Genomic DNA, 24,995 nt, shown 5'->3' with positions numbered 1-24,995 from the left:
GTACTTAAACACTCACACAAAGCCTAAAGAAAATGTATGGTGTGTTTTATGGTACTTATCTTTGTGCATCAGCTGATATCATATAGTAGCATATGTATCACCATGTGTTGAAGTTTGAGAGACAGATGTCTTTATAGTAATCATACTTCTCTGTGCTTCAGGCTGCTGACTCTCGGTCTGGCTCTGCTCCACTCTGATGTCGTCACCAACTCAACTATAAGAAACGTGCTCAGAGAGAAGATCTATTCTACAGCCTTCGATTACTTCAGGTAGCTACACACACACGCTGCCGTGCACACGTTCAAGGGCTGCAACAAACTCTTATTTTCACTCGATCAATCGATTTTGATCCGTCTGCTGTTTTTTCCAATTCATCTAGTAATATTTTAGTTTATAAAATGTTTATAAAATATCAGAAAATACTGCAAAATCCACTAAAACTTGGTGCCCGCCAGAGCTAAAGGTCACATTGCTCAAATGTATTTCTTTGTTCAAACAGTTCAAAACCCAGAGTTTAAAGAAGAGATTAAATGCACAGTGATAGGAAGAGACAGAGAAGAACAGCAAATCCTCACATTTAAGATTCTTTGGGGGAGTTGGTCATTTTTCCTTCATAACGTTTTTCAATGTTAGATTTTACAGTGTATTTCTGTAATACATGGGATATATGTATATATATATATATATATATATACGTTTTTCCCATTCAAACATTTATTGGCTTAAAAAGGATAACTGAATATCACAAAGGGTTTGTAAAAACATTAAGAACACTCTCCACTTTTTTTGATTTTCTGCTTTTCTTCTCTCCAGCGTGTCTCCAAAGTTTCCCACCCAAGGTGACAAGCGACTGCGGGAGGACATCAGCATCATCATCCGTTTCTACGCCAGCATCCTGTCCGACAAGAAGTACCTGGCAGCGTGCCACTTGGTCCCACCCGGTGAGCTTGGTACTACCCCGGCCCCGAGCACGCTCTCTGCCGGGATATTTGGATCGCTTATCGTGTCCAGCACTTCTCCGATATCTATCTTAAGTAAGCCTAAAGCGGTGGAGCTCGGACTTCACCGCAGCAGGGGCATGCTTTTACGCCTGTCAAATTTGACGCTTTTTTTTATCCTCATATGCTGCTGATAGATCCTGGTATCTATCAATGAAATTAATCTAGATTTCTTTTATGTTTTATAGCTTTTTTTTCCTCAATTTTCCTCTCTTGGTCCTACTTACTCTCTGTTGTACACTTCCTACTCTGCTTTCTTCTCATTATATAACTCCTATTCCTATAAAAATCTGTTCTTACTCTTTATGTTAAGCAGCTGTGAGGAAAAAAAAGCTGAAAAATTTGTCAGCCGCGTTAAGATGCATGATAATTCATCATGTCAGCCCACCCGTCAGCCCCCTCTCTCCTCGATTGATCGATTTGGTATCAGAAGAAGAAACTACAAAGTGAAAAATGTTCTTTCTTCCACCCCAGAAAATCCTCTCCTCCTCATTCCCGACGACCCAGAGAAAAGACTCACTGTCATACACATCGAACCACTTCAGGTAGACCTCTAACCGCAGATCCTGGATCAGATTAATCTACCTCCAGACCCCCCCTCTGCGCAAAAATAATATCTGACCCAGTATCAGTGGTTCAAGGCAACATCTACCTACATGTAAATCCAACCGGATTTCCCTGCTTTCAAATGCATGATCATCACGACAGCAGAGGACTAACTGATACAGCTCATCTCGCTCTCCAGAAACTCCCTCATCATCGATCACATTATTGATGTTTTTCACTGTTTAGAGGCTGTAAGAACGACCGTTAAGGACGTCTTTGTTTCTAGCTTGTTAGAATTCACCACATGAAAACACCTTTTTATTTTGGCACAAAGTTACAGGCCATCAGAGAGAGAGATGCTGCGGTTTATCTGTGCTCGTGTCTCGGTCGTACTGACTCTATTCGTGTGTGTATAACAGATAATCAGGACCCGTCCTTGAACAGTCTGTCGGTGATGAACGCCGCCGACCTCAGGAGCAACATGGACTCCAGCTCCCGCTCCCAGCAGAGCAGCCAGGGATGGATCAACACCTACCCGCTGTCCAGTGGCATGTCCACCGCATCCAAGAAATCAGGTAGCGCTCTGCAGTTCCCCTCAGCTCTACAGATTAGTATCTTTAAGCTCATTTCTTTGGTTTTCTGGCTTGCAACTTTACTCTCACAGCTCTCATCTGCGTTGCTTCCAGCAGCAGCAGGCAGCTGTTTGCAGTGATAAAGCTCTGATAACCCACTGTACCTTTTCTCCCCTAGCGCCAAACGACAGATAGACAAAGTTAGAGAATAACTGGTGCACACATTGAAGCGTTTAGCAGCTAAAGAGCCTGAGTGAGCAGAGTGAGTATAAACCCCCCCAAATGAATGATGACGTTGCTCCGTAACTGCTGGAAGTGGAAATATGGAACTAACAAGCTCAACATATCAACTTCAAATTAATTAATTAATTAGATTTATTGATTGGGACAGTGTGCAGTTTTAAACATTAAAGACACACTGCACCGGAGTTAGCTCGAAGCTAATTTGCATCCGTAGTCCCCCGCAATCAAAACATACAACAACAAACAATATAAAGCAAAAAAAACCCCAAAAAACCAAAACACACAGAACACACCATACAAAATACAACACAACAGCACATCACATACACCCACAATGTCAATTAAAAATTAATAATGTAAACTGCACTCACAGCTGATTCGTGTTGATTTTTTAATTTTGATGATAAGTCAGTGGTTTGTTTACAGCTCGTTTCAGTTGCCTTCAAGTGGCCACAAAAGCTTTCAACAGTGTTGAACATGAGATGCAGTCAGTTATCTTCACTGTAATGTATATTCACAGTATACAGAATTTAATATCATACACTACACTACCTCTGTTCATTTTAATTCATATATTTTTATTAATTTTGGTGCATACACACAGGCAGCACTATTGTACAACATTAACTGTCCTTTAACTCTACTCTCAGACGAACCAATTTTGCAGCAACAAATATTAGATTTTGACTTTGAGACCAAAGTTTATCTTACAAAGATTATTATATCTCATGTTTAAAACTCTATGAATACATCAGTGTCACTGGTAAATAACTGAAGGGCGTCTCGTCTTCACATCTCCAAAAACTTTGAACATGATAAATAGCCATCATATTCTAAATCTAAACGGTTCATTTCTTACCTACAAAAAAGAAAATCCAAACTTTATTTGGTGACACAATAACAGTTAACAGAATGAAAATTATAACTGTTGCATGCTGGGATACTCAGCTCCCAAAGCATCCATGATAAAATCTGGACTTTTCTGTGGACTGTTCTTACACTGAGACTCCACTAAAACACAAGCAGAAGACCTGAGACTTCTCCTGACTCAGTGGTTTAACTGTCTCCACCTGTAGGCACATCCAAGAAGAGTAACAGAGGGACTCAGCTTCACAAATACTACATGAAACGCAGGACTCTCTTGCTGGCCTTACTGGTGAGTACTGAGAAAAGAATCTCCAGTTTCTGCTTTTGCCAGCCTGTTATCAGCCGTTCTTCATCCTCTCTTTTTACTCCTCTGTCTTCGTCCCCCCCCCCCCCCCCTCAAGGCCAGCGAGATCGAACGGTTGACGACGTGGTACAACCCCCTCTCCACTCAGGAACTGATCATCGCCACAGAGCAGTCGGTGGAGACCAGCATCGCCAACTGGAGATCCAAATACATCAGTCTGACCGAGAAGCAGTGGAAGGACAACGTCAACCTGGCCTGGAGTATCGCACCTTACCTGGCTATGCAGTTACCAACCAGGTCGCCACTCTCTCATTTATTTTATGTTTATTTATTTTTCTAATGACAGTAAACCTCTTAAATCAGGGTATCTGCAGGTGTAGGAATAACACTATGCTTGGAAATTAATATTATGCACTCATAAAATTATAGGGACACCACCTCTATTGATTAATTAATTAATTAATTAGGAGAAAAACACTAAGCACATATACATATATAAACACTAAAATGAATGAATGAATGGATGAATGAAGGGGTAAATTAAATTAACAAGTTACTGCTTATAGAACGAATGATTTAATGAATGAATCTTATCAAAAACGAGTCAAAAACACAGTGAGGGGCCAAGACTCTAACTGCAGCCTATAAGAAATCATTTTTATTAATAGCTCTCGCATCAACTCTGAGACAGAAGTATGGTAGATGGTTTTCCTACTGTGTCCTTGGTGATGATGGTTATCCTCGGGTCGCCAGGGTAACAGCCAGATAAGAACCGTCTCAGCAGGTTCAGTGAAACAGCTTCAGTTCGCTGTTTCTCAGGAGGATGAATCCAGTCTCAGACCAGCTGAGGCAGCGTAGTGGAGACACACACACACACACACACACACACACACACAGCAGAGGTGTGTCTCAGTCTCGGTGCGTTCAGTGGCGGCCTGCAGAGTCGAATGCATGGAGCTCTAAACTAATCAGAAGAGTCCTTGGAAAAGTTTAACTACAGGATTAAAACAGGAGATTACAAAAATAATAGATTATTATTCAGATGTCAGCGGCATGGCTAAACTGTTACTGATGATTTGTTTTTAATTCCTTGTTGCCAGGTTTAAGAACGACGCCATTGTTGCCGAGGTGACCAGACTGGTCAGACTGGACCCCGGAGCGGTCAGTGATGTTCCTGAAGCTGTGAAGGTGAGATCACGTCAGCTAACCAACTTTAGATATCTTGTCTTTTTATTTGTGTGAATGAATGTTAATATTTTCTTTCAGTTCCTGGTGACGTGGCACACCATCGACGCCGATTCTCCTGAGTTGAGTCATATCTTGTGTTGGGCTCCGGCGGACCCGCCCACCGGTCTGTCCTACTTCAGCAGCATGTATCCTCCTCATCCTCTGACGGCTCAGTACGGGGTGAAGGTGCTACGCTCCTTTCCTCCGGTGAGTCACACACACCGAGCTTCACACAGAGCTTCTCTCTGTGCTTCCTCTGCGCTGCAACGACTTTCTTATCAATACGTTTGTTTTTGTTTTCTCTTCTCAGGACGCCATCTTGTTTTACATTCCTCAGATTGTGCAGGCTCTCCGTTACGATAAGGTAAACACAGAGACTTTATACCACCCGCAGAGATGAAGAACAGAGCACACACTGTGATCTGTGATAAGCTGTGAGATCTTTTGGTTTTTACAACTTACTGAGTACAAAGTCAATTTATTTATAAAGCACATTTCATACAGCAATGTGCTTAAAAACAAGTAAAGATCAAACATAACCAATATATTACATTAACATGACATAAATAAAACAAATAAGATGAAACATAAAATAAGATGTTACATATATATAAAAACATATAAGACAGCATAAAAAAAATTAGAAGGTGAGAAGGTATTACCATAAGAGAGTAGGGTAAGAAGGTATTATTATTATTATTATTATCATTGTTAAAAGAAATAACAATAATAATACTGTTTCTAAAAAGGTTTTACCCATTAACCAAACTAAAAGCATAGTTCCTGTAGTAGTACTGGTCCCTGTAGTCCCTTCTTATTATCAAGGGGTTCATTAGACTGTATTTATTTTTATTTTGAGAATTAAATCACAATATTTCAAGAAAAAAGTCACACTTTTTGACTAAGTTGTAACATCTCAAAGTCCTTTTTTTTTTTAGAAAGTCTTAATATTCTAAGAAAAAAGTCGTATTTTTTTGGAGAATCATAATATTTCAATAAAAAAGTTAAGAATTTCAAGAAAAAAGTCATTTTTTTTGTTGAGAAAGTCGTAATATTTTAAGAAAAAAGTAATAATTTTTCAATAAAGTTGTAATATTTCAAAATGCAAAACATCTTTTTTTTTTGAAAAGTTGAATTATTTTGACAAAAAAGTCATGAATGAAGTCAGAATTGGTTGCTTTGAGAGTAAAATCTTCTCTTTCACAATCTGGGACTATGTTTCTGTTACATAACTGTGGCTCTAATACTCAGTAATACTGGATCAATAGATGAGGCAAAACAGAAAATGAATCTGTGATTATTTTGATAATTGATTAATCGTCATTTAATAGTAGGAGGTGAAGATTTTCTACATTTGAAGACGTCATCTGGGACTCTGGGACAGTTTTCACTATTTTCTAAATTTTTTAGACTAAATGATTAACGAGTAAACCTGAGTCCAGTGAATCAAGTCCAGTACATTTTTAATAACTTTCTGCTGGTTTTATGGACATTTAACAGCAGTGATATTGAACTGTGACGCTCTGTCCTGCTCAGATGGGTTACGTGAGAGAGTACATCCTGTGGGCGGCCCAGAAGTCTCAGCTTCTCGCCCACCAGTTCATCTGGAACATGAAGACCAACATCTACCTGGACGAGGAGGGACACCAGAAAGACCGTGAGTAGAGACGCTGCATCAGAATAAACTCTACTGTTTCTAATGTGAACAAGAGCAGCGGTGGTTTCTGTGATCTTTTCCTATTTATGTGTAATTACATCGTTCTGCCTGATGGGAAAACCCTTATCAGGCCTCATTATATCTAATTAAGTCGATGTAATCACACTCGTTGCTCATTAATCTTTCTGTATAGCTGACATCGGGGAGCTTTTGGAGCAGATGGTCGAGGAGATCACAGGATCTCTGTCGGGTCCGGCCAAAGACTTCTACCAGCGAGAGTTCGACTTCTTCAACAAGATCACCAATGTCTCCGCCATTATCAAGTAAATCAATCACATCCCGGCTCCATAAGAAAACAAAGAATGTGTGATATATAAACACTGATGTAATTTTTATTTTCCAGGCCAGTTCCAAAGGGAGAAGAGAGGAAGAGGGCGTGTCTGAAAGCTCTGTCGGATATCAGAGTCCAGCCAGGTAACGCACACCTCCAGGTTTTATCCGCCAGTATGTACAGGAGGATCAATCACATCGACCAAAATCAATGTCAGCGTCCACATGGGCATGTCAGTATGGATTTAAAGGGGACATATCATGCTTTTTCTGATTTTTTTTTTTATTTTTTATTTTTTTTAAGAATTATTTTGATGCTGTACGCAGAATTAACAAGCAGAAATACGGACAGCGCCCCCATCCCACATTGTGGTGGGAGGGGGTATTACACCCATAGTGATAAGAACTACCATAGAGAATGAAGAGAAGAAGCTGAGAGAGTTATGTTCTCCTGTTCCTGCTGCACCCGCGGGGTCACGCTCTACGTCCCCAGCGTGGGCCCCTACTGAGCGTGGGCCCCGGGACGGCCGCCCCCTTCTGCCCCCACAGTCGCTCCGCTTATGGCTTCATTCAAAAACAGCTTGATGAAGCAGGTTAATATGGCAAACTTCAGGCGAGAGGCAGGTAGTCGGCTACAAGCAAACCGAAGCAAACTCCAAAGCGAACAGACGAGGGCTTTGAAGGTTGTACCATTTCGAGGAAGGGGGGGGGGCGGGGCATATAATTTGCCTGAATTGAGTGAGAGGGTACATACAATGAAAAAAACAATGGTGGGCCTGTCTATAACTAATTTATATATTATTTCAATTTGTGTTAAAATGTAATAATGTGATAATTATCATGACATTTTTATCAGCCTTTACTTTGGAGGCCCACTCCAGAGCGGTTGCATTGGAGTGGGATCTTCGGAGTCGGGGGCGGGGCTTAAAGAGACAAGGCTTAAAACCGCCTGTTTGAGACAGAGGCTGAACTGAGGTCTGTCTCTTCTTTTCTAGGCTGTTACCTACCGAGTAACCCTGAAGCCATAGTCCTGGACATCGACTACAAGTCTGGAACACCGATGCAGAGGTGACGACCTGATGAATCGCTGCTAAAGGGGTTTATCTCGTACCTGTCTGTCCTCTCTGCGTTTATCTCACGGGAGTGTGTTCTCTGTCTTCGCAGCGCCGCTAAGGCTCCCTATCTGGCCAAGTTCAAGGTGAAGCGCTGCGGGGTGAGCGAGCTGGAGAGGGAGGGTCTCCGCTGCCCCTCGGACTCTATGGAAGACGGAGAGGAGAATCCAGACGGGTCACGCAGGGTTTGCTGGCAGGCTGCCATCTTCAAAGTGGGAGACGACTGTAGACAGGTGCGCTTTCCTTTCACTCACTGAACTCAGTTACTGGGACGTGTCGGCAGAAGAAACTAAACTCCTCTTCCTGTGATTCTCTCGCACGCTTTCTCTCCTCTCCAGGACATGCTCGCTCTGCAGATCATCGGGCTTTTTAAGAACATCTTCCAGCTGGTGGGTCTGGATCTGTTTGTCTTCCCCTACAGAGTGGTGGCCACTGCACCAGGGGTAAGACTTACCATCCCATTACGAACTCCAAATCCAGTATTCCTTTATCTACATCTCCATCACCCAGTTAGATTTGTTTTTTTCGTAGCCTGGATCTTAGTTTTGTGGTTTTGGCCATTATTTCTTATTAGTTATGATTACCAGTTTGACTGTTGAGATAGAAACATGCAATCAGTCCGCAAAACACACACATCTTTCTTGTCTAATAAGTAAAATAAACTTAATTTCATTTAGAAAAAGTAAAACAGTTCAAGCCCAAGTCAGGCACATTAGTATCAAAGCAGAAAAGCAGAGATATATGAACATGACAACAACGCTACACACAGATGTACGTCAGTCTAAACATCATGTAAAACTTATTTTTGGAAGTGATGTTAAGGGTGTAAATACCCAGATTTTCCATCACAAACATCCTTGCATCATAAAACTGACTGTGTTGTAGGTTAAAATTGATCCAGGAAGTCTCTGCAATACAACAGACGTTCATAATGGGTACTTTGGTTCATAATTTGTCAATTTTCATATTTATTTCAATTTCCAAAAAAGTTCAACTTTAACTGAACTGAATAACTGAAAGCAATGAAAGCTCTAAACATTAAATGTTATTTTCATAATCAGGTGTTTACTGACTCGTCTTTATTTCCTCAGTGCGGCGTGATCGAGTGCATCCCAGACTGTAAGTCCAGGGACCAACTCGGCAGGCAGACGGACTTTGGGATGTACGACTACTTCCGTAACCAGTACGGCGATGAATCCACTCTCGCCTTCCAGAAGGTGTGGAGGTTTAACCTTTTGTCCGTCAGGCTTTAAAGTCGCTCTAATCATTACTTTCATATCAACAACGGGTCAGATTACTGTGTGTAATGTGAACAGTGTCACTCGTATATGTTCAATATGTTCCAAATATGCACATTTTCCCCCCAAATTGGAGTAAATACACAGCTTCCTTAGCATTAGCATGGTTAGCTGTTGATTTGATTTATTGATTGGGACAGTGTGCAGTTTTAAGCATAAATGATACACTGCACCGGAGTTAGCTCGAAGCTAATTTGCATCCGTAGTCCCCCACAATCAAAACATACAACAGCACAACAACAAACAGTACAAAGCTAAAAAAAACCCAAAATCAACAAAAAATCCCCACACAGAACACACCATAGAAAATACAAAGCTACACACAACTGCACATCACATACAAACACAATGTCAATTAAAAATTAATAATGTAAACTAGACTCAGTGCTCACACAGCTGATTCGTCTTTAGTTGATTTTTTCATTTGGCCTCAACTATTTAGCGTCTTTTAGCTCATTGTTTTGGGTTTACCGGAGCTTGGTTCATCCTCAGGGGAGCAAAGTGTAAATCAGTATCTATGGGATAGTTAAATCTGTATGTAGTACCCAGGTCCTGACTCAATACATGAGTGTGGGGGCAGGTGAACCATTCCCTCAAGGGAAAATAGTTATTTCTAGATCCAACGAGTATTTAATGACATATGAGAAGGGAGAATACCACTCACCTAAAAGGATGGAGTCACACTTAATGAAGAAAAGTACAACCTCTTGATGAGGAAGAAGAATTGTATTTTATTAGAAGAAGAAAAAGTATTTGAGTATTATAATATAAGTGCTATTCAAAGTCCAAAACCAAATACAGGGTTACAGTACGACACACAAAAATGATCTAAGTTCAAGCATCCTTCCCCGAACTGTAGCGAGCTATTTGTCTTCATATCTTGATATATACACATGCAACACGAGCTGATTTATACCGCTATGAGGTCGGTGATAACAGGATATGAAAACTGATATATGGACATGAACTATCTGGAAAGTCCCAGAAAGTCCTGTAAGTTAACTCATATACACACACAGGTCAGGCTGTAACTGGTTTAAACACATCCTCTTCTCTTCAGGGTTAATAAAGTTCAACAAAATCACTCAGAGGGTACGACAGAGGTTATAAGAGTTTACTAAAAATACACTAAAAGTTTACTTAAGTGTGAAAAAAACCCATTTTATTTAACTGGAATGAGAATAATAGTAATGAAACATGTAAAACCAATAACTCAGGCATAAAGTACATTCAGTTAGGACTTTTAATAAAGTCCTGGACTAGAGTTCATTCTTCTTGGGGGTCAAAGACGAGGGGACGCTATAGAGCTATAGAGCCCTCTTTAACAAGACCAAAGCAGCTAAAGGAGACTGAATATTGGACTTTAAGTTGTTAGATTGACTGATACACGATTCCAAATGAATGCTGATGTTTCTCTGTGTCTGCTGGGCAACAGTTGGATAACACAAAACACACAAAACTCTCTCTTCAGTCTCCGTTGTCTTAGATGTCAAGAGACGAGCATAACAAGGTCTCTTTGAATCTTCAGAACTGGTTCATCAGGCATCTCTTTTAGTGTGACAAAGGTTATACAGTTGACCTCACATGGTGACCTTACAATGATTCAGCGTTTCATACATGTTCAGTAGATTTCCACTATACCCCTGAGTGGCCAAAAAAAAACAATGAATGCAGGTTTGATATCTTACTGTCAAAGATTACTGATGGAAAGATTATAGAAGAGATGAGCTGTAAATGTGTGTGATTGTATAATCTGAACAAAGCAGATTTTCAGTCCATCCCGTTCTCCTTCCACAGGCTCGGTATAACTTCATCCGCAGTATGGCCGCCTACAGTCTGCTGCTGTTCCTGCTGCAGATCAAAGACCGACACAATGGCAACATCATGCTGGACAGCAAGGGCCACCTCATCCACATAGGTATGATACAGTCTGTAGACGACATGGCCTCAGTCATTGTGATAGACTCATAGTTCATTATTCCTCATATTCATTCACTGGAAACCTTTGTCCGCCTCATACTGGACGTTTGAGAACAGTTTTTTTTGTACAGAGCAGTGATGATGATTATTGTTTTTCTCCAGACTTCGGCTTCATGTTTGAGAGCTCTCCCGGCGGTAACCTGGGCTGGGAGCCAGACATCAAGCTGACAGATGAGATGGTGATGATCATGGGAGGCAAGATCGAAGCAACACCTTTCAAATGGTTCATGGAGATGTGTGTCAGAGGATATCTGGCCGTACGGTAAGAAATAGCAAAAATAAAGGACTGTAGTAGTTCTTGTAGAGATGCTTCAAGATGGTTTCTCCGTAGGGTTTGTAGCTCCAGGTTGCTTTAATCGCCCTGGTTCTCTGAGTAGAACCGTTTTTTTTTTGTGCAACTTATAACAAATTCTTGTTGTTTGTGTCTTCTCTCATCGTACAGACCCTACATGGATGCAGTGGTTTCTTTGGTGACCCTCATGTTGGATACTGGACTTCCATGCTTCAGAGGACAAACCATTAAACTCCTCAAGTAAGTTCAACAGTTGGACTTCCTATATACTGAATTATGTTGTAAATATAACGAGTAAAGAGTGAATATGACTGTAGCAGACAGAGCCAGATGTGTTGTGAAAGTGTTTCCAGCGTACATACGGGATATTTTATTAAAATTATCCTTTTTTAATATTTACCTGAAGAGATGACATAGATACAGATTTGTCTTTATTATGCTGTTCATTATTTCTGCTGTATTTAAGTTTTATTGACCTGCAAAAATAAAATAAATTGAAAAGCACATTTGCTTCAAACCTTATAATTGTGTCATAAACATGTTTTATTGTAGATATTAGTGTTGAATTTAAAAAATGACATCTTTTTTTTTTTTAATCTTTGGTGTTAATTTGACAAAATCCTTAAAAGAAACTGCAGTCGCTAGCTCTAAAACTCTGGAAAAAGCTGAGTAAGTGCACCTTGAGTTCAGTTTTTTGGGTCAAACTACTGTTTTCAAGATCAAAAAATTAACTTTAATGCTCATCTTTGGTGTTAATCTTTTCTGATTGCTCTTAATAACTATTCATAACCATTTTATGGGTCTTTTAGGAGAGGCAATACTTGTTGTATAAGTGTTTTTAAAGTTGTTCTAATCAGTATTTTTATGTTAACTATGGATCAAATGACTGTTTTAGTGTCTTTCAGCTCATTGTTTTGGCTTCATGTCCCACAACTTTGCTGTTTTGTTCAGTCTCACTGGCCAGCAGACAAAGTTAACGACTAGCTGGTGAAAAAAAATCAAACATCTAGCAGCTGAAGAACCAGATGTTTTATTCAGGAGTTAGTCGGAGACCAAAACAAAGCTGAAAGGAGAGTCATGACTCTAAATGAATGCTAACGTTCTGTCGCCTCTAACAAGATGTCAGTGTTGTGTTAACGTCGTGTTTTTCTGCCCCCGAGTGGCCAAAAAAATAAACATTAATGTGTATCTTTTTTTCTCTTTAATCAGAGGACGGTTTAATCCTCAGATGAGTGAGAAAGAAGCAGCAGCGTTCATCATCAAAGTCATTCAGAGCTGTTTCCTCAGTAGCAGGTAAGAAAACACTCGATCTCTCCTCACTGTTCCCTCCTAATATTTTGCCTCCTGTCATGTAGGTTAATGTGTTGGACAAAATGTTTAGTTTAGTTTATTTATTTGACATGAACATCACAGTAGCATCAGAACTGTAACATACAGTTACACACAGGCACCAGATGTACTGTGTCTAGTGTTTAGTTAGCGAAACATTAAATTGCAACACCTGTCCACAGATGAGAGTAAAAAAAACAAGAATACATGCATAAAAAATACAGATGTGTCCATACAGGGGTATTAGCTATGAGAACAATGTTGTTGTATTAGGAACACTGTTAAATATAATGAACTCCAGTAAACCACCAACACCCACTATGACCTCAATAATAAACATAAAGTAGAATTATAGTAGAACCTTTCTGACAATGTCAACAAAAACTGAAAATGTATAAACTTCTTAAAAGTAGAATTTACAGCAGAGATGTTGTATTGGATTACATTACAGCTGTTCCTAATAAAGTGCCTGGTGATTGTATATTTTATTTATTATATAATTTTGAATAATTAGCTTATTACACAATAATAAGCCCACGTCATAAGAAACTGGACTGTTTGTAATAGTGTAAATAATCTAATGAGGTTGCTCTTTGTGTTTTGGATGATTACACAACTTCTGTTATTATATTATATTCTTATAAACACATAATAAAACACATTCCTACCAGTTAGCATAACTATGTTTGTCTTCTACTACTGTAGAAGAAAGTCTCTTGTGTTATTATTTTATAAAACTAGTCAGATATTTGTTAAAATGTGGGCGCAAGCTAATCACAAACAGCTGATGTTGATGTACACAAGGCAAGGCAAGTTTATTTGTATAGCACATTTCAACAACAAGGCAATTCAAAGTGCTTTACATAGAGCATTAAAAGAGAATATAAAAGTAACACAAGTAAAAAGACAAATAAAAACAATTAGTGCTTGTATTGGACCATAGTCCCCTGGTGATACGGTTAATGTAAATTTGTGTGTCATCTGCATAACTGTGGTAGCATATTTTATTGTTTCCCATAATCTGAGTTAGTGGGAGCATGTAGATGTTGAACAGAAGAGGCCCCAGAATGGAGCCTTGGGGAACTCCGCATGTCATTTTTGTCCGCTCAGATGTGTAATTACCTATAGACACAAAGTAGTTCCTGTCCTTTAAGTAGGATTCACACCAGTTTAGGACTGTGCCAGAAAGTCCCAACCAGGTTTCCAGTCTGTCTACTAATATGTTGTGGTGGACCGTGTCACATGCGGCACTGAGATCTAGTAATACTAATACTGTAATTCTGCCACTGTCTGTGTTTAAATATATCAACATCTCCTTACTTCTGGTGCAGACAGGAAGTCAACAGACAAAATTACAGAGTCGAAGCGCTTCCATGTTGCTGAAACACATATTTTAACCTGCATTGACATTCTCACTAAACAGATTTTTAATCTCTTGTTTTCAACAGGAGCAAAACGTACGACATGCTGCAGTATTACCAGAACCAAATTCCTTACTGAGGATCTCCTGCCGGGCTTCTTCTACTGTACGTCCGCAAACGCAGACGTCTCTACGCAAGCAATGCAAAATCTTCCTCTTCTTCTTCTGGGTGATTTTAATAAGGTGGAGGAAAGCACCTTCCATGAGTTTAATATCTTTAACTTTGATCTCCAATTTTATTCAGCATAAGATTTTGTAACGTTGCATCAGAAGTTTCGAAGCAATTCTTTAGTTAATTTGAGAGTAAAGAACAATAATAATGTGTGACTTTTACCAGAAGAGGTATTTGAATCACCCTTTAGGTATTTTTCTTCTTGATGCTGTTATTTGTTACTCAGCAAACACTAAAACAACACCGTCACCCTCAAGGAGGATGGCCATAAAGGGAGCCATATTTACAGTGTTTGTGGAGGCAGCTGTTACTACCATTGTTATCATTTTGTTACTATGCTGTTTATTCACTTTTATGCACTTTATAGATCACAGTGTTTCATTGCACCTGCCTATGATCGCGAGCTTAAACAGAGATTATATATCAGAAAATCAGAGATTAAAACAACCGATCAGTAAAAATTTCAGTATTTTTTTTTTTTTTGATTTACTGTAGTAGAACAAGAACCAGCGTAGTCAGATCGATCAGAAATCAATGCAGGAATCAATCTAACCTAACAGTAGTGTTTAGAGACGTAAAAGGTAATCAATCGTAATCATGCTGTAGTATTTGCTGTAGAAGTCGTCGTACTGTAGAATCACATCAGCGTCACAGGGTTTCTGTGATTTACGTGGAACTTGTAGAGCTAAACGCGAAAAAAAAACAACATATTTATCAGAAGGTTTTAAAATCTTTTAACTGTGCTACTTTTAATGCTTCTCAAAGCCGGTCATCACGTCACATCGCTTCATGTCAGCTGTGAGCTTAAATTAGTTATATGGAGGCGTTTTTTTGTTTCTTTGTTTGTTTGTTTGTTTTTTTACAGTATGGGATGTTAACAATTTGTAATCTGGAGCTTCATTTAAGAATCTGTAAGTTTCCGTCTTGTGTTTCCACTTTGTTTTAGAATTGTTTGTTTGGATTTATGTGATTTTGTTTTTTAAAAAAAGACAACTAAATGTCGTCATTGTGGGACCGACAAGTATGGAATAAGCAGCACCAGTATCGCCCCAGTTTGTGCCTCTCATGTATTACAGTTAAGGTCTTTGCACACCAAGTCCGTTTTTTTTCGAGGCTGTGTTGTTTTGCATGTACGGTGGCTCTGAGTGGTCAAACAACTCTTTTTGGCTTTTGACTGATGCAAAAAAAAAAAAAAACGCAGAAAATCAAACCTGCTCCTAAAACTTTAATGACGGACGAAACTTTCGGAGTCGGTGTGTAAACATGATTGACACAATGTGACGTCGTATGTATTTTTTAACATGTGACAATTTGGGATGAAAAAAAAACGGACTTGGTGTGCAAAGACACTCAAGTCACAGAGCGAAGCATCTGAACAATAAACCTGTAGCAATCTGCGAAAAACCTAGAAGGTCATTTAACAACAGAATCCTCAAAGACTCTTTTAACCATCTGGATGAAAAAATACTCAGTCTGCTATGAGATTAAAAATATTGTATAAGAATAATGGACGTAGCCGCCGTGACTGCACCCGTTAGTTTGTGGACTCATGTTTTGATCCTCGAGTTTAGCATTTTGACCGTCGCCATCTTGTGTTTTTGGAGCCAGAAGTGATGAGAGGTGACCATATTTGGACGAGAGCAGGGAGCTGGTGAGGAGCTCCACAGGGTCCAACTAACACCCCTAAAGCATACGCTGCTTTTATCATCTATTTTACTGTAAATGGGACCATAATTTACTAAATAGACATCATGCTGTATTGAAGAAGACTTTAAACTAGCGATTGAGACCATAAACTCATTCGGGAACAGTTTACTGAGGTAATAAATCAAGTGAGAAGTAGGGTCATCAATCTGACTTGTTTTTGGAGCCAGTGGAGTCGCCCCCTGCTGGCCAATAGAGAGAATGCAGGTTTATAGCACTTAAACATTGGCTTTCTTATTCAGGCAGCTGGAAATGACACATCTTGCTTTTTTTTTAACACACATGCAAAATATGAACACATTATTTGTGTGAAATTGCTACATCAATACTTTAACTTCATGTAAAAATTGAGCAAGAACATGTTTTTCCTGCTACGTCTTTATTTGGATTTGGACAAATAAGTGATGCAACTTGAGAAACAATTTGAACATCTTTTTTTTTTTTTTTTTATCGTGCAGCTGATGGAATATTTTAGAGTCTTTGTAAATACCTTCAGGACAGTGCTGAGTATTTATTTTTCATAAAATCATGTGTTTAAGCTCCGTGACCTGAATATAACCATACATGTAACACATGAGAAGCACAAACTGAGGTTAACTCTATTTTATCTTTAAGAGAATATAAAATACAGCGATGTACTGACCCTTAACTTAGTGGAAAAAACAATCTCACTACTGTGTTTGAAAATACCAACACTACCTGAACATTACTTGAAAAATGTTTTTTAATCTAGTAGCGTGCTCCCAAAAAACAATCTAGTTTACACAAGGCAGCAAAACAGGCATATCTGATACTGGGAATCAGATTATCACCAGTATGTTGAAACACACTTTCTTGCAGGATTTTACTTGATTTAACTGCTGCGCTTGCTGTGTTGCAAACAAGCTGTTTGAAGGTAACTGGAAGCAGTAGAAACAAGCAGAAACAGAACTTGTGTCAATGTCTAACATGTTAAAATTACAGGTTTGTTAAGTTCGTGTAGTGGGAAAAATACAGCAGGAGCTCATTAAAGCTGCTCTACATCAACAACCTGCATGCTTCAAATAGAAATAGAGATACATATTTCGCCCCTGTCTGATAAAATACGTCAGAATCGAGGGCGTTCTTCATGTGTGCATACCCTTTACGATGCGTCTAACTGTTTGGAAACATTCCTCTGTGCTGTTTGAGTTCTCGGGTTTGGGTTTTGTTGGATGATCTTTAACGATGCAGATGAGTTTACCTTAAAAAGCCATTTCTCCTACCCTTGGTAGAAACACAACTGTAGTAATACTTGACAATGAGAAAAACCCCCCCGTTAACCTTATGCAATATATTCATGTATATTGATAACTGTATTTGTGTGTGTGTGTGTGTGTGTCGTGTTCAACAGATGAGGGTCGCTACTGTATAATTCCTACCATCCTGATCCTTGTGTTGCAGCTGTTGTTACATAACTGAAGGGTTGAACCTGAAGTGTTTAACGATTTATGGAAAGAGACTCGAAGGGGCTTTGTATCGCTGTGATCAATTCTTGACGAAGCCATTTTAACGTTTTTATTGAATTAACGGTTATTTTAAATCTGTAGATCATCCCTTTACGTCCATCTGTTATCTGTAAACCAGAAGTGTTGGTTAAAATGTAATATATATATATATGTGTGTGTGTGTTGGTTTTTGTTTGTTTGTTTGTATTTGCTCAGTTTGTGGCAACATCATTGCCAGTTCAGATGATGAAGAAGATCATGTCTTTTATTCTGAAAAATGTGTTAAAACTTCTTATTTCCAGATTAAAATGCTATACGTGTACATTTCATCAGTGTCGGATATGTTTTACTTTTTTTGGTTGTTTTTAACTGATAAAACTGAAGCAGAGGATTCAAAACATGTCGGGTGAAACTTTTTCAGTGGTTTGATTTACTGCTCAAAATGTTTTTTTATCGGGTCTCACTTCTTATTTTGCTTCCAGCTTTCTTCACCATGACTACTGTTTTCATTTTTTTTCCCTTTACAACAAAAACAGTCCATTAATTTTACTTATACAGTTCATCATAACTTTGTCAAATATGGGCTGTTTTTGCTAATATAACTTAAGCAGAAGATTCAAAACATTTGTCAGATGAGACTTTAAAGTAACAACAATAATTTACTGCTCAGTTATTCCAAATTAAAAGTCTTTTGGGTCTTGGTTGTTATTTTGCTTCTAGATTCTATGCAGGAAATATGGCGATGAGTGCCATTTTCATGTATTTTACATTTTACTTCCTTCCTTTACTTCTACTTATACATTATAGTTGCTTAAAATATGACAGATTTTAGTTTTAAAGTGAAGCTTTTAGTTTTATCATATAGAGTCCAGACAGTAAGTATTTGGACAGTTACATGTTTTTTTGTTCTTTAAAATAAAATAACGGATATTACATTAAAATGCTAAACCTCGGCGTTAATTTGAGTAGGTTTCTATCAATATAGAAAGAACATTTAACACATAGTGCTCAAAGTTTAGGGGTTCAAACGTAATCGTACATGAAGTCAAACAAGATCATATTTAATACTTTGTGGAGGATCAGTTGCAGTCAGTGATCGATGCTTTTTTTAGATTCTACCCAACTGTGGATCTTGGCGAACCGACTATGTGACGACTCTGAGCTCATTTTGGCCGCCTCTTCTTCCCTCTTTCAGGTTGTTCTGTTGTTTGGCTCCTCTCATCTAATTGAAGACTTGGCTTCACCTATTTGTTTCTGACCACTTTCAAACCTGTATCAATGGATTCGCAACAAAATTTCCTACAAAAATATGATTTTTTAATGTTAGATTTGGCCAAAGTCATGGGATTTATGAGGATATTTCACAAGAAGCGTACTCTAAAATCCTCCTCTCCAACTGCTCCTGGTGATGTCACTCCCTCAGTGCTGTGAAACATTCCGCAATACACACTCATTATAAAATCACAGGAGGAGCAAGAAAAGACTTTAAAACTCACACTCTAATATCTCAAAAACAACACAAGATAGAAAAAACATGTAAATTCAAGATTTGTAGGTCAAAGTCTCGTGACTCATTTAAAGTTCAAATGAAGTTTGTATCTAAAACTATGTGGAAACAGTAAATGTTCAAAAAGATGTGGGTTCGCTCACACTTTCCATTCAAATATATGAGTATTTTTCTGTGTCCAGCTGCAGTTACTTATTGTCTCTACACACCTGACAGTACACATGTCAATCAAACTTTCAAAATAAAAGCACACCACACTTGTAATAAATATCCCTCATTTTTAAAAAGCAAAATGATCTGATCCCGACGGGCCAGAGTGCGAGGTCCCGACCAACCCTGCTTAAAGCTTTAATTGTTATTTTTATTATTACTGGCACCCATCTTGGTTTGGTTGTTTAATTTAACTTTTGTTAATGTCAGATGTAATTTTAGCGCCTACAGGTTTCATAGCATTCAGTACCTGCACCACACCACTGATCTCTGACTTCACAATTTATGTTTTTATATCTTTAATTATCTGTTACTGTGTGGACGCCCCTCCTTTTGTTATGGCCTGAACGAGCCAGGCATAACAACGACCTTTGATACCTCTGATAGATTTTTGCTCTTTTCCGGCCTTTAAATGGCAACTATCAACTCTGAGCCATGTCTGAGCTCTTTGGTTTATGAAAAAACGTTGAAATGACACACAGCCAAGTGTCTAATTACTTTTGAATCCCTAAACTTTGGACACTATGTGTTAAAAGGGCGATACCTCCCACACGGTTCTTTCTATATTGATGGAAACCTGCTCAAATTCAAGCTGAGACTCTGCACTTTCAAATTTAAGAACAAAATATGTGTAACTGTCCAAATATAGTTGCTTCAAATATGATAAAATTATGCAGCTTTTAGTTTCATAATTTACTCATATTAAAGTTTTTTCCTGTTCTGTCCAAAGTAATGAAACAAATAAAGATTCATTGCTTTTGATGCTTTTGTTTCAACACAACAATGACGTGTAGTTGTTTCCTGGACATTTTTAGGGGATTATTTGCTTCCTCAGAATAAATCAGCAACAGAGTTACTGAGCAACCTGAGCAGCTGAAACCTAAAAAGGTGCAAATTATAACAGGAATTTCCACTGATGTTGTCTCAGTCTGGCAGCTTTTTGATGACAGAGAAAAAACAAGAATGCGGTGTGTTGAACTTTGACCTCTGACACAGCATGGACGGGGCTCTTGCAGCACTTCACAGCAAAAGGGGGCCATCGCGTTTTGAGTGATGGGAGGCTTCGCTGATTATGATTATTAGTAAAAATCTGAACAAACATACACATAAAGAAGGATAAAAATAAGACTTTCAGTAAACACTTGACAATAGGAGGAAGTAAACAATCCCTCACTGCTGCTTTTCTAAACCAAGAAAGACGACCGACAAAGACTGAAAATTTATGCCGGGAACACAAAAGGCCAAGACGGTTGTGGGAGTGAAACTCTGACTAGTGCACAAAGGAAAACCCCCAACGGCTGGCAGACGAACCCTCCGTGTCTCCTGTTTCTCCTCACAAAGCATCTAAAGGTTTAAAGCAGCTCCTGACTGGGAAGACTGGGAGGAAAAGAAGAGTTTGTACCTCCTAACACACTAACCTGCTTTCACTTTGTACTGTTTTGTCAAAGCAAAACTCTGCAGAACAACCAGTTACCACAAATTAACCTGCTTTTAATAATAATAATAATGATGGTTCCTAGTTATGTTTAACTACATGTCCTTTTCTGTGCATATACATCCCATTTCATGTAGAAATACTCCCTATTTTTCTAAAATTTTAAACATTTATACAGACATTTTTTCTGAATAATCACTAACAGAACATTTCAATAATAAATCTCTTATTCTGCCCTTCAAAGATGGTTTAATTTGTCTGTTAAACTGGCTGTTTTTTTGCCAAATGCTGTTTTTTTTTAAATTAAATATTCCCTCTTAAGAAATAGGTTTGTCCTTCAGCCCTGTTATATAAATAATATTTGTTGTCTGACTGATTTATTTATTAATTCATTTTTTGTGGGCCAAAGTTTGACAAAGAAAATCTTAACTCAAGGTCCACTTACTAGCTTTTCTCAGAGCCTCAACACTGTCTTCTTTAGCAGTTTTCTGTTCAGCTTCGGTTAAGATTTCTTTGTCAAACTGTTTCCAACGTCAAGAATGAAGTTTCACACTCAGAGTCTTTATAAATTTGAAATATATTTACTGATATTCTGTAACATAAAAACCAAAATATCTCATAACATTAAATAAATAGTTACAAATATGAGAATACATTTAAAAAATATATTTAAATTCCTGTCACACGTTTCTATCAACACATTGAAAACAGTCAGAAGGAGGAGATTCAGCTTTCTTTGAATTAACTTGAAAAAAGATGATGATGTGCACAAGCATGCACGTCATGTTTTGCATGACAGTTATACAACTACTACTATACTACTATTATACTACTATTTATACAGCAGCTACTATACTATTAGTAAGTATGAAATGTGGTTTATATTATATCTGAAACATGAGGTAGCAGACAGTGATTGAAGAAGTATTCAGATCCTTTACTTAAGTAAGAGTACCAATACAGCAAATATAAAAATACTCCATTACAAGTAAAAGTCCTGCAGGAAAAATCCTACTACAGTAAAAGTACATAAGTATTATGAGCTTGATGTAGTTAAAGTATTGCAGTAAAAGTAGTGGTTTGGTCCCTCTGACTGATATATTATTATATATGACATCATTAGATTATTAATAGTGAAGCATCAGTGTTAGAGCAGCATGTTACTGTTGTAGCTGCTGGAGGTGGAGCTAGTTTACACTACTTTATATACAGTTGGCTAGTTTAGTCCAGTGGTTCCCAACCTAGGGGTCGGGCCCCTCCAAAGGGTCAGCAGATAAATCTGAGGGGTCGTGAGATGATTAATGGGAGAGGAAAGAAGAAAAAACAAGTTCTGATACACAAATCTGTTTTCAGTTTTTGGACTTTTTCTCTAATCTTTGATTTTTGTTTTTGCTTTTGCTTGTTTAGAGGGAAAAATCACTATTTGGTGGAGCTGTTAACAACTCATAGACATGTGAAATGTGACCCCGACTACACACTGCTTTTTGTAAGACGTCAAAAGCCAAAAAGGTTTGAAACCACTGGTTTCATCTTTAACAATGTGTTGTATTTTAAAAGCTTGTTATATTATCCATTGTGTCAAATCTTCATCTGAAAAGTAACTAAAACTGTCAAATAAATGTAGTGGAGTGGAAGAATAAAGTAGCATCACATGGAAATAAATTAGTACAGTAAGTAAATATACTTGGTTACTTTCCACCAAACTCGTACGGTTTCTCTCTCGTGTGAATTCTCATGTGCTCCATTTTGCGGTACTGCCGCGTGAAGCGCATGCCGCACTCGTCGCACGCGAATGGCTTGAGCCCGAGGTGGCTGCGCATGTGACGCGTCATGGTGCCGCGCTGGGTGAACATCTTCCCGCAGACGTCGCAGGAAAACGACCTGTGGCTCCTCTCGTGCTGCCTCAGCAAAGCGGCGTCCACGTAGCTCTGACTGCAGACCGAGCACACGTGACAGCTCGGCCTCATGTCCGTAAACCTCTCTGGATCCTCGACATCCACTTTAATGAGAATTCCCTCCTCTGCGTCCTCCATTAGCTGTTCAGCGGTGTGCGACTCTACGTGAACGATAAGCTGCTCTGAGCTTGGGAAACCTTCCCCGCAAGGGATGCACATGTACAAGCTGCCCTGCAAAGCAAACCCAGGCTGTGGTTGATGGTAGATGTAGCTCGCCTGCGTGTTTCCATCCAGCTCATTATTTAAGGCCAAATCTTCCTCTCTAACCTCGGCGTGATCCTTCAGCTCCGGCTCTCCACTTCCCACTTCCTGTCTTTTTGTTCCAATGCTTCCTTCCAAACAGTTGTCCCTTGTGGATCGGGGCCTCTTGTATACTGCCATTTGCTGGGAATCACTTGGGTACCACTGCTCAGTGTTATCATCAGATGAGGTGCTGTTGCTGCTGGAGGGTGGGGGGCTCTGCTGCAGTCTGCTAGATGATGGACTCACTCCGATCAGCTCCAGTCTCAGCCTCGTTTCAACACTGTCATTCATCTCAACTAACTCAGGCGACGCACATCTGGTTGTAAAAAGCTCCTCCTCTGACAGATCCTTCCTCTGGAGCTCAACCTGCATCTGTTTATGACTCTTTCCGTCCTCTGTGGACCCTGAGCGGTAGCTGTGGGTGACTTGTGGTTGGCTGTTGGGGGTTAAGGAAGAGGTGGTGGAGGATGGCGGGTTGCTCGGCCTGCGGGGTTTAAGTTTCCTGCGGCAGAGAGTTGCCAAGCCTGACAGCTGCAGGTAGGAAGCGGCTCTGAGGAGGGCAGACACACCTTGATCACTAACATGGTGAGAGGAAGGAAGCTGGCCTGTGTAGATGAAGTCTAGCACCTGACAGAAGTGGAGAAGAAGTCTGATGAGTCGCCTTTTAAAGGGATTTATGAGCATGAAAAATGGCTTTATTAATGGCCACTAATAAGAATAACTATTGGGTTGCCATGTTGTGGAAAATCCTCCTCTATAGCATCAACTTTCTTTGTCTTTTTAGCTCTTTAGTTCATGAGGAAGCAAAATTATTTGTTGAGGCAGCAAAATTATTTGTATTTGTATTCGAATAAAAGGGTAAAGAGGCTTAAAAAATCCTGTTTTTGTTTTTATTAGGCTTTTAATCTTAGAAAATTAAAGTGTTACGATAAGTGTTCATGAAGCTTGTGTCAGTAGTTCAGCTTTATCTCTGGGGAACACCCCCAACACCGGGAGTGATGTCCAAATAAGGAAATGTGCGTCATGTAGCAGGTGGATGTGACTCCCCTCGTTGAGACGTGCTGACAGACGTAACAGTGGAGCAGAGGAGAGACACTGAGATAGTGATGTAACCGACCTGCGCGCTGGTATTTGATTTGGTTTTTTTTCCCCGAAAACAAATAATTTTTGAAATATTTGTATGAAACAAATATTCGTAAAAACCCAACTATTTGTGCTTTGCCGAATAACGTATTTGTATTCAGGCACACCCCTAGAAGACCCTCCCATGGACACTTCTGGAAAACAGCTGCAGGACATCTGGACCTGAATCCATTTATCAACAGCTTATTAACATTTACAACTGCAGGCTTGATGGATTATCACAAGAACTGTTCATTCGTGATTTATTATCATTTATAAAAAGCAGGTAACTGACACAGTTTTGCTGACGACTCAGTCATTTTTAATGACTTACTAACATTTATAACTGCAGTCCTGATGATTTATTAGAAAGTGAGGAACATGGGACAAAGAACGTTTGATGCTGGAGGAGAATTTTCCACAACCTGGCAAAAGTTAGTCTTATAAATGGCTTATAATGGATTTATTGGGTGTTTGTTGGGTTTCTCACCTGTCTGAACACCGGGGCCTTTACCATCTGTGTGTCCAGGGCGATCACGTTGTCTCGCAGCAGCAGTGAGTTAAAATAGCTGCTGCAGGCCGCCAGGATGTTCTTGTGAGCCCTGAAGAGAGCGTTTCCCACCACGATGATCACGTCACACAAGTATCCTCTGGATCGTTGCTGGTTCAGCTGCAACAGAAGCTGTTTAGTGTAATTTGGCTGCTTCATCTCAAAGACTCTGATGGTTAGACAGCTGGTAAACTGTGAAGATAGACAGAGAAATATCATTTAATGCAGCGCTTCATAATAACTGCTTATGTTAGATCCAAATGTGCAGGAGACACTTTAACAGAACGTTCATTTGACGCTTTTGTCCAAAAATGACCTTCAATAAGCTTCAATAAACTCAAAGGGAATAAAAGCTACATGTCATCAAAATTTGGAAATGCAACCCTCCAAAATAAAAAACCTAAAAGTGTGTTTAGAGTCAGTGCAAAAGTCACACAGACAATCACAACAATTGCA

General features: G+C 39.1%; 2 protein-coding genes across 6 annotated transcripts in view; one reads left to right on the top strand and one right to left on the bottom strand.

Annotated features, from left to right (window-relative positions):
- Window positions 1-17,844, top strand: part of pi4kaa (phosphatidylinositol 4-kinase, catalytic, alpha a) — a 34,303-nt gene extending 16,459 nt beyond the window's left edge. Inside the window, exons 35-54 of one of the 5 annotated variants that reach the window (XM_067573451.1) lie at window positions 162-269; window positions 814-941; window positions 1,964-2,119; window positions 3,436-3,515; window positions 3,628-3,827; window positions 4,631-4,718; window positions 4,797-4,964; window positions 5,068-5,121; window positions 6,294-6,414; window positions 6,608-6,737; window positions 6,818-6,888; window positions 7,740-7,812; window positions 7,909-8,089; window positions 8,195-8,299; window positions 8,948-9,073; window positions 10,952-11,072; window positions 11,237-11,396; window positions 11,577-11,666; window positions 12,636-12,719; window positions 14,204-17,844. In XM_067573451.1, coding sequence (XP_067429552.1) covers window positions 162-269; window positions 814-941; window positions 1,964-2,119; window positions 3,436-3,515; window positions 3,628-3,827; window positions 4,631-4,718; window positions 4,797-4,964; window positions 5,068-5,121; window positions 6,294-6,414; window positions 6,608-6,737; window positions 6,818-6,888; window positions 7,740-7,812; window positions 7,909-8,089; window positions 8,195-8,299; window positions 8,948-9,073; window positions 10,952-11,072; window positions 11,237-11,396; window positions 11,577-11,666; window positions 12,636-12,719; window positions 14,204-14,255 — 2,296 coding nt within the window. In that variant the 3' untranslated portion in view covers window positions 14,256-17,844. The other 4 variants (XM_067573450.1, XR_010924581.1, XM_067573452.1 and 1 more) reach the window with 4 other exon arrangements.
- Window positions 17,845-22,357: 4,513 nt separating this feature from the next.
- On the bottom strand, window positions 22,358-23,568 carry hic2 (hypermethylated in cancer 2). Its single transcript, XM_067575220.1, has one exon. The coding sequence runs from the start codon at window positions 23,549-23,551 to the stop codon at window positions 22,358-22,360; it is 1,194 nt and encodes a 397-aa protein (XP_067431321.1). The 5' UTR covers window positions 23,552-23,568.
- Between the last annotated feature and the right edge of the window lie 1,427 nt (window positions 23,569-24,995).

Source organism: Thunnus thynnus, chromosome 19 (assembly GCF_963924715.1).
Source record: "Thunnus thynnus chromosome 19, fThuThy2.1, whole genome shotgun sequence".
Taxonomy (NCBI): Eukaryota; Metazoa; Chordata; class Actinopteri; order Scombriformes; family Scombridae; genus Thunnus; species Thunnus thynnus.
The sequence above is the reverse complement of the archived record's forward strand: the minus strand, read 5'-3'. Positions and strand labels throughout refer to the sequence as shown.

What these genes read in the sequence shown, in the direction of transcription:
- hic2 (XM_067575220.1), bottom strand. Translation starts at nt 23,551, where the DNA reads ATGCTCATAAATCCCTTTAAAAGGCGACTCATCAGACTTCTTCTCCAC.